The following is a 9,832-nucleotide window of genomic DNA, read 5'->3' on the forward strand; positions in this document are numbered from 1 at the left end:
AATAATACCAATAAGGGCACATCAAACTCACATTGTGTGAGTTGCCAACTGAAAGCTTATCGGGTAGTGCAGATTTTGCTGGAATACTCACGGCTACCTGTTCGCAATGCACTTCCCCCTTGAAATATCGAGTCCCTGCCCTGCAGGATAAAGCCACGCTAGTCCTTTGAGCAAACTCGACTACCAATAGCGACGAAGTGGAATTGGCGGGCGCGCCGTATCCTAGTCGTTGTCAATACGCCCCGTTGGACGTTGCCTTGAGCTTGTTGAGCGGCCGTGCGTGTTTTCCTTCATTGGTGATAAGACACGCAGCGCGATGTGTGTGTGCGGGGGAGGGGGGTTATCCCTGCTGCCAGTCATTATCCCTTTGTCACACACACACCCGCACGTTTTCCCACACTCGCCCACCCCCTCCTACAGACAAACGCAAACACACACACACCGACGAACACAAGCGGCGGGCAGCATCGAGCAAAACAATTCCGTTTACATTTCCCACATCTCCGGCGAAGCTTTCAGCTCCACCTCCTCCCCCTCCCCCTCCCTCACACCATCACCTCACCCATCCGTGCCACTACATTCACAAGTGGCGTGTGCCGCCTTCCTTTTTTCCTGATTTGCGCCGTGTTTTTGTTGCTTTGCATACTTTTGGGCGCCCCGCTGCTGGGAACCGCACATGTGTGTGTGCCGCAAACAAACAAACAAAGAGACAAACAAACAGGGACCCAAAACAGCCAAAAGTACAACAATGCAGTGCCTGCAAATTTTTAGAAAAATATACAAACATGCGGGGGCGGGGGGCGTGGCGTGGCATTATCTCATGTGGCAGGCACATTCGCAGGATCCCGATGCCGCGCTTAAATGCCGCTTAACATATTTGATTTTTCTTCTTTTGCCAATTTTTCCAGCCGTATTTTTTCGCGTGGCCTTGTTTGTTTTGGTTATGCGCTTGTTGTTGCTGTCAAAAGCTGGCAAATAAATTTGCATTTCGACAAAGCGCGAGAATTCACACATGTTAACCCATTAATGCCCGATCTGAGCCACTAAAATGCCGAGACTTAAAATGTCTGAAATCTGCTTTCGGGCATTATGTGATGTGCTGCTAACTTTCGAAGCATTTTTGGCTCTTGCCACAGTTTTCGATCAACTCTCAGTGGGTTAATTGAACAAAGAGCGGTCCTCTTTAGAATTGGCGCCTTCATTTGAATGCCAAAACACGTTTTTAAATAAATCAGCGCATTAATTATTCTCGCTTGCATAAATCGCTTCGCTGTCGATGCTGCCTGCCCCCAGGAAATTGGCCACCCTCCCTCCCCACCATCCATCCAAATTTCCGATTTGGCGACCCCTGCTGCTGCCAACACCTCCGCACATTTTTATTAGCTACGCATAATTGCTGCGGCAATAAAGTTGTTTTTCGTCGAAGGACATGGTCATGGACGTGGATGTGGATGTAGGATGGACGTGGATGTGGGGCAGCCTGGAGGCAGTGCGCGTGACCCGACAACATAACGACATTTAAGTGGCCACCGCAGCAGGAGCAGCCACATCAGTGGCATCGGTATCAGTATCGGTGGCACCGAGCGGAGTCCTGCTCCAGGCTGTGGGCGTGTGGGCGTGGTCTCGGCCATGTTTGGCAACATGTTACAAAAAATTGATGCCATTGCTGTTTTTCCCAGCTATTGTTGCTGCAGCTGCACACAGTATTTATTGTTACAAGCTGGGGAAAAATGCTGGGAGTGAGTGAAATGGTATAAAATATTTGCCTAACATGGCAGAATTCACTATTTTTTGTATCAGTTGTGTGGAGGCAATATTGGTTTTGGGAATAGAAATGCACAGGTACTTACATACTAATTTTTCTCAAATATCAAATAGATCGGCGGATAACCATGTGTCCCGTTTCAAAAAATTTTTAAAAATGTTTAATAAAAAAAATGTTTGGTCTTTCTAGTGTCCGTTTTCCTATGGCTGAAGTTATACCCAGCATGATATACATATATGAAACTAATTCTTCGCATCCTTCTTGTCCTTCGCCTCCAAGTCCCCGATAACCTCGAGTACATCATCCAAGGATGGAGGTTCCTTCAGAAGACCTTGGTCGCCCGGCACCTCGAAGCCCCTCAAACGCATGCAAACAGTCTCGACGGCCTGCCAGTCTTCCACAGTTTCCGGAGAAGCAGTTGGGTCTGGGAGTTCGCACAAGGCCTTCTCGCAGACGTGGTTCAAGTCAAAGTTCCTGCCGTTGCCTTCTTCCCAGTTAATGCAAGTGGAGCCCCACAATGGATCATTTTTGGATATATCGTCGGTGCAGATGCTTAGAGGAAATTTGTCGTCGTTGCCCATCAAGGCATACAAGTCCTGAGTCGGAGAATTCTTTTCCAGCGGCTGGGAGGTGCCCGGTGGAGTCAGTAGCATGGGCATCAGGCTTTCGACCTCCAGCCTTTTTTCCAGGTCCGCCGTGAAGAGGAAGTCCGCGTAGTTGATTGGCGGAGCTGTCCATCCGAATGGCAGATTCTTTGGAATCTGGTATGGATTACTTTGACTGGTCGACGGCTGGCAATCTGGCGACTCAGAAGTGTCCCACTGGGAGAAGACATCATTCAGGGTCTGATGGTAAACAAAATCCTCCGAACCCACTATGCACGGATTGGTACTCCTCATCAGCCTCTTGTGCTTAGTCTTGCTATTTAGACTGCCTAGATGGGCCACCTTTCCTGACCTTTGATCTTCTGCACGCGTTTTCGGTGCCTTTCCTGTGACCGTGTGGGTCATTTTCCCAATGTCTCCTATTATTGAATCGGGATAATTGTTGTCGTCGCTTGAAAAGTTAATAGAACTTGTCGAAGGCACTGTACAGAACAGCTGAGGGCTACTACGATTCTTCCGAGAGAAATCGCCGATCTGGCAAGATCGCCAGCCGGGTCCCAACTCATCCATCTTGGGCATCGAGGAAGTTGCAGGCAGGTGGCCACTCCCTTCCTCGCAATTCTGCATGTTTTCCTTGGAATAAAACCAAGTGCCATCCGACTTGCCCTTGGTTAAGAGTAGCAGCGCAGGCATGTCCAGCGAATTTTCAGACGTGGAGCTTTCCTTCAAAACTCGGTCCATGGGGTTTCCACATTGATTCGGATGCTCCTTTCCCGCCTGAGAAGTGGGAAACAGGGTCTCCACAGTCATCTGAGGTCCGGATGATGCTCGCCCGCGTGCGACTTCTGCTGCGACGCTCTGGCCGGGCATCATGGGGTTTATTTCTACGAACTCTCTCCTGGGCAGGGACACCGAGCGCTGGTTGCGGTTCCAGACGCGCTTTGACTGCGAATTACAAGGAAATGTTTTAGATGTGAAATTCATTGACGTATGCCGACTTTTACCATTGCGTTTAATCGAAACCAATTCTGTGAACTGAAAAGTTCGAGAACAAGAAAAAACGTGTGAAGTACGAGTGGAAGAACGCGGGCTAAGATGGCGGCAATCGCGAGGCAGAGTTGCCATGGTTCCGTAGGATTTTAAGCTGATTCTATATAAGCCACACTGTTAAGGCCACACTGCTTTTGGCAAAAAATGAAACACTAACAACGATGTACATTCTCATTTCGCATTTCAAAATAGTTGCAGGTACTGCCAACTGTTCCAATTGTCGATTACATCCAGTGCTGCAAAGTGTGCAAGTTTAGGTACTAGAAATTCAAATTGAAATGTTAGTTTCATTATTCATTAATATAATGCGGTATAATACGGCTACCATCCGATGTTCTAATCCCTAATGATTATATCACCTTAGTCCGACGAATTCGACCCACTGCCACAGATTGGAGGCAACGCCTCAACATGTGGCCATTTAACCCAAAGGCGCAATTCCTATAGCCATAAATTGAGGTATTCAGGAACCCTCCGCCAATCGGCAGTTGTCATCCGGCTTTAGCCCACCAGATCCCGATTCCGATCCGATGTCACTTTCAGTGACTGTCAATGGCGTTGGCGCCATTGTTTCGGCCAGCGTGTAAAGCGCGGAGGGAAATTGTTATTTAATTACTCAAGCAAAAGCATGACAAGTGGAAATGTCGCCTGGGCGAGGTCCTGGTTCCAGGCTCCGGCATCCGGCATCCAGAGTCAGGCCCAGCAGGCCTGTCAGCTTGTCAGGAGCAGGCGCCCTGGAAAGCCGAAGCCGCCGTCGCATTGGTCACTCCGCCGCTCTTCACTGCTGCTGCTGCTCGCTTTTGTTTAAATTTAAATTCTATAAATAAATCTGCACGAGGGCGGCGGTGCGGGGCCACATCGCCATAAGCACGAGCAAGTGGGTTGCGACTGCAGTTGGCATCGCTGTTAGCCACTAAACAAAAGCAGGCACATGCCGTGCCCATTCGTAAACCATTTTGCAAGCCCGAAAATCGCAGGACACTTGTTTGTGGTGGCTGCGGAGGGTCTGGAGTCCTGGGAGCCCGGATTCTGCTCTTCTGTACGAGTCAGCTGAGTTGCTGTGGGCAAAAGCGATGGTCTCTAATTTTATTGGGTTTTCTCAGAAAAGAGATACATATAAATACACAAATGGCTGCACAAAGCAGTCATTCCTTCAGTTTGGTGAACTTACCTGAGATAAAAATAGCTTTGAAAGAACTTTATGAATATTTTGATCGAATATATTTGGAATTCTTCGATAGCTACAAAAATGGGGAATGTTTTAGAATCGTATTAAGGATCTATGGTTTTGAGCTTTAGCTGTGCGAAATAGTCATTCCTGGGGCTTAAGGTACTATTCGAGTTAGTTATAAGATTGGCACTCTGATTTTACCCGCAAAAAGCAGTATTTTGTCAAAAACAATAGATTATATTGTTCAAATCCTGAGTGTAATACCTCGTTTAGCTCGTAATAACATCCCCAATCGATTGGCATTCAAATTTGACAAATTTAATTTTCGTAAATTTTTCGCCAATTTTAATGATGTTACCCCTTATAAAAAATGCAAAAAATGTCAAAAAATAAGTTTTTGAAAATTTTCAAGATTTGGTTAGGGATCTTTAGTTTTGGTCTTAAGCTGTGTAAAAAACTAATTTTTAAGGGTTTCTGAAACTTTTTGGCCAATTTATAAATGGTATGTCAGTCATTTTTCTCCCTGAAAACCGGTATTTTGGACCAAGCTATCGATTCTACAGGCCAAATGTCGATTTCTACACCTCGTTTAGTTCGTAATCACATTCCTAATCGACTAGAATTCAAATTTGGCAGATTTAAATTTTGACCATTTTTCGCAAAATTTGATGATGTTACCCCTTTGCAAAATTTGAAAAAAAATGGACAAAAATTAATTTTTGAAAATCCGCATTATTGTGTTAGGGATCATTTATTTGGATCTCAAGCTGTGCAAAACAGTTGTTTTAATCGGTGTGCGACTCTTTTGAACATTTTAGGTGTTAAATAGATTTTAAATTAAATTAAAATTCGAAAAGGATTTTCCTGTAGTGTCCTTTCGACGTGCATATCTCTTTTACAATCTGAGCACATCTGTCCTCCGTTCATCTGTTTCCTTCCATGTGACAAAATTCCCTCGGATTCACCCAGTTGCTGGTTGATTTCCAGTTGCTTTATGGCAACAACAATTGGTTGTTCTGGACGAGGAGGAACCTAATGCATTCGAGTTCGACAGTCTCGAACGCCTTGAGCACAATGTTAATCCGATGTAAGCTCGTGTCCAAAGTCCACAGATCTCCACATCATGCTTCAATTGTTCCCGACATATTGTTCTCGACAGACCCCAACTCCCTCCAAAAAGGGAGGACGTAACCCGGAACCTGGAACCCGGAACCATCACATGTGCTCACCTTTGCCATCAGAAAGCAACCACAGGAGAGTGCAGGACGAATAAAAAAATAATCACGAGGATGGGGATATTCGAAAAAACGATGTATGTAGGTTGGTTGGTTGGTTGGTTGGTTGGCTGGATGGCTGTGGAAATAGTAGTAGAGATAGGAAAGCGAGCAAAAAAATCTCAGCTGCAAATGACTTGTGTGCCATTGAGATAAACCCAAAATTTATTTATTTTTGCCATAAACCCGAATGCAGTCAAGGCAAAAAGGACTTTTGCCCAAAACCATTGTGATTTCCTGTGTGTGCGTGTGTGCGAGCGTGAGTGTGTGTGTGTGGCAGGCATTTGTTGTGCCTGTATTTGTGTTTGAGCTTTCGACAGCAACAACAAAAGCGATGACGATGGCAACTAACTACAAATCCGTAGGCAATTAATTTGGCTAGAAAGCCCAAAAATACAAAACACCCGCCCGCATATTCCAACGTGTGTGTGTCAGTGTGTGTGCTTGCGGAAAATGGGCCAAAATGAAAGAAGGGGAGGGGGGAGAGCGAAGCGCCCAGTGGATATGGAAGAGCGCCGCTCTCGACGTCACCGTCAGTCGGTGGGAAAAAACGCAGAGAATCTGGCCAAGGAAAAAAGCAGTTTGAATGGAAATTCAATTGAGTGACATGAAAATGGAATTTTTCATATTTTCCCCCCCTTCATGTTTTTGTTGCTCTCTGCCGAGATGAGAAGCAGGCACATCACAAACACAGTTTGTTCTTCATGTTGCTGCTGCTGCTGCGGCTAACAACAACTATGGCATAGGAAAGGCAGCAGCCACATCCTCGCACCCACACAGCCGAAAGAGTCCTGGCGGAGATTACGCCCGTCCCTGTCATTGCTCCGCCCCCTTGCCCCTCCGCCCCCTTGCCCCTCCGCCCGACCGTCCCACTGCCACCTCCTGCGCAACAAAAAAACGTTTGCTTCTGACATTTTCATAATTAGGTATTCAAAATCTTTAATAACGGTTACTCTTGCTAGTTGTTGCTGCGGCTGCTGTTGCTGCTGCTGCGGCTGAGAGCTGCCAGTTGCCACACAAATACGCATATTATCCTTATGGAGTTTTTGTGTCTCTGGGGCATTCGAATTTCGAATGCTGTGACTAGAGCTTGGCATGCATACATGTTGCTGCTGCTGCTGCTGCTAGTGGTTGCCACTGTTGCTGCTGTCAGTGCTGCTCCCAATTTAAGACAAATTTCCATTGCGGAGATAGCTGATAAAGTGCTGTCAGGGCTGAGTTATTGAGAAATCAGCACAACTGTGTAATTGCTGCTGTCACAAGTGCAGCTCCTCCTCCGCAAGACGCCCTGCATTGTCCGCACTTCAGTTGCAGTCCACGATTTTGCGCTCTTCACTTTGCTCGCAGCGAGAAAGTCCTTTCTTGGCTTTGGCTTTTCATGTCCCGACCAGGCCAGGACGCGCCAGGACAGGCCAGAAGAAGACGGGACAGGCCTGCAGGATTGCCGCTGACGGCGACAATTTTATCGCGTCCTTTGCCTCCTGGCCTCTGGACAGGACAACCACTGAGCAACTGTCTCCGGCTGTCTGGAAGGGGCGAGGGCGTCGCAATAACCCGCCCAGTGGGTGGCCAGTTTACAAGGCCATTACCATCCATGGAGTGTTATCTGCCGACACCCAGTTGCCGATTCCCATATCTGGCTACTCCCAGTTGGAAGCCCTCGCCCAGTGAGACGCCCAAACAAACAGCTTCATTTTGACCTGCTGGCCTAGAGGACGCATCAAGTGGGTGGTAGATGGTGGATTGCCGGGGTTTCGTTTCGGGATTGCTCTGATTTTGTTTGCCGAAGTGCCGCTGCCACTGCCACTTCCACTGCCACTGGCGCTGAGCAAACAACTTCCTTATCGCATCGATACACGCTGCCTTTCGCCAGATAAACACACACAAGTGGCAAGTGACGCATGTGCAGCAGGAGCACGGCAGTTGCGGCAGCGACAACGTGTCATTCGCTGTTTAAAATAAAAATTAATAATTCAATTATGCGTCAACAGCATTCCGTTGTTTGCCCTTCCCCCCACCCCCATCCATGCCCAGAACTATATACACATCCACACCCACGTCCATCCCCAGTGCCATGCTTTTTGCGACTGGCCATTTGGGAGCGGACTTTTGGTCCGGTCTGGTCGCAGCTGTTGCCTGCCGATGTATGCCACTCCAAATTGCCGTGATTTCATTCAATTTGTCGCAGCAGCAGCAGCGGCAGCGGCAGCAGCAACAAATGTTGCCACTTGCCAGCCAGCCAGCGTTGCCCAAAATTGTTTTCGTTTGCTACGCTCCACGTTCCATGCGAATATTCCGGCTCTTCGCTCTCGTTTCCATTCGCCAGTGCGAAATGCGCATAAAAAATGCTGTGTCCAACGCCCACAGGGCGCCCAGCCATCCAAACCCATGCCATCCCATGCGCCATTCCAAACCAATTCCCCCCAGAAATCCCAGACGACGACGTCAGCCTGGTGTGCCAATGCACAATTGTTGTTTGTATGAGAAAATCTCGCCTAATGGCGTTTTACATTATTTGCCGCCTGATGCCGCTCTTCCGACGACGACTTCGCTGCCATGGCCAACTGCTACCAAGTAGTAAAAGAAGCGGCCTTCCACCCACCGAGCAGCCACCCATCTCCACCCCTGGTGGGCTTCCCAGCCCGAGTGCCAAATATGCCCTCTCTGTCGCTCCACGTTCAAGTTTGTGGTTTAGGGTGTTAGGGTTTTCGGTTGTGGCAAGTTTTGCCCATTGAAGGGCAGGGAGGGGGTTGGGAATCCGGGGAGCTGCGGCTGCTGGACAAGATGAATGGCCACTTATTGGCCAAAGCGGGTTTTGTTTAAATTGCGGTGGTCAATTTGTAGGAATGTATTGAAACGTCTTCGCAGGCGTAGATTGATGGAGCCACCAGATGGCCAGCCGGGTGATGTGCACGGCCCTAGGGACAGATGTGTCAATCGGTGGCTAATTGCCAATGGGCATTGGGATGGATGACAGACGGGATTGGGCCATAATATTAGGACTAGTGAAGTCTGAACCTGAATCTTTAAGTCGAATTAAAATAATATACATTGCTAGTTAGTTGATGTTCATTAAACTAATCTTTAAATAATATCCAAACAATATCCCCTGCGCATCTCGTAGTTCCCTGCCCGAATGAACCCCTATAATTTGGTCTAATCCCTGGCAAATCTAACGCACTAACGAGCAAATGTGTATCTTTTGCTAATTGCTCGTGAACGCTGATCTGCTAAGCCCTGGATGCGCCCATTTCCAATTGGAGATCCCGCATGGCATCGAAGCGAGCCGAATCGCTTCCAATTGCCAGCTCCCTGGGATGGGGTGGACCAGAGTCGGTCGGGGTGGACCTCCTGAGCATTTGACATGGTGTGAACACTCGCATAAGGCCCTTTCTCGCGGGCGGGGGAATCCCCCAAAGGGAGTGGGAGTGGGAGTGGGTGTGCACAATTGGTTGGCAATTTATTTAAATATCGGCACGCAGTTGGGAGCTGGTCTGAAGACCGAAGGCAGTGCCAACTGGAATGCCAAGGCAGTGAGATAAATGCGAAACAGCAACAGAGAGAAGCAAGCTGCTGCCGAAAAGGAATAGGAATTTTTCAGCTGCCTTTCAGCCAGCCAAGTGGCAGGGGGTGCGGGGAGGGGCGCCTGAGTTCGGCAGCAGCTGATGTTAATAGCCCAGCGGGCCAGCGAGTGTCTGCCTGAGCTGCCTGGGCTGCCTGGTCTGCCTGCCCTGCCTGCCCTGCCAGTTGTTGTGCCCCTCGAGCGTCGAGTGCGGACGGGTGGGTGCGGGTAGAGCAGCGGTACAGCCGGAACAGCCGGAACAGCTGTTCCATCTGCAACTGCGCAGGCGCCTCGAATCCGACGCGGATGCGTCCGAACGCCGCTCGGATTGCCGAGCGGAGCGGTCGAACATGTGCTACCTGGGCCGCAGCACCAGCACCGCAACTGGCCTCACAAACAAACGCC

At 48.6% G+C, this 9,832-nt stretch overlaps 1 protein-coding gene across 1 annotated transcript; it reads right to left on the reverse strand.

The window, feature by feature from the left end:
* Nucleotides 1–1,725: 1,725 nt before the first annotated feature.
* LOC6618786 lies at nt 1,726–3,450 on the reverse strand. Its single transcript, XM_002043000.2, has 2 exons — nt 3,375–3,450; nt 1,726–3,315 (listed from the first exon to the last, which is right to left on the reverse strand). Exons 1-2 carry the CDS (start codon nt 3,375–3,377, stop codon nt 2,008–2,010), a joined length of 1,311 nt encoding a protein of 436 aa, XP_002043036.1. The 5' UTR covers nt 3,378–3,450; the 3' UTR covers nt 1,726–2,007.
* Between the last annotated feature and the right edge of the window lie 6,382 nt (nt 3,451–9,832).

Source organism: Drosophila sechellia, chromosome 2R (genome assembly GCF_004382195.2).
Source record: "Drosophila sechellia strain sech25 chromosome 2R, ASM438219v1, whole genome shotgun sequence".
NCBI classification, from domain to species: Eukaryota; Metazoa; Arthropoda; class Insecta; order Diptera; family Drosophilidae; genus Drosophila; species Drosophila sechellia.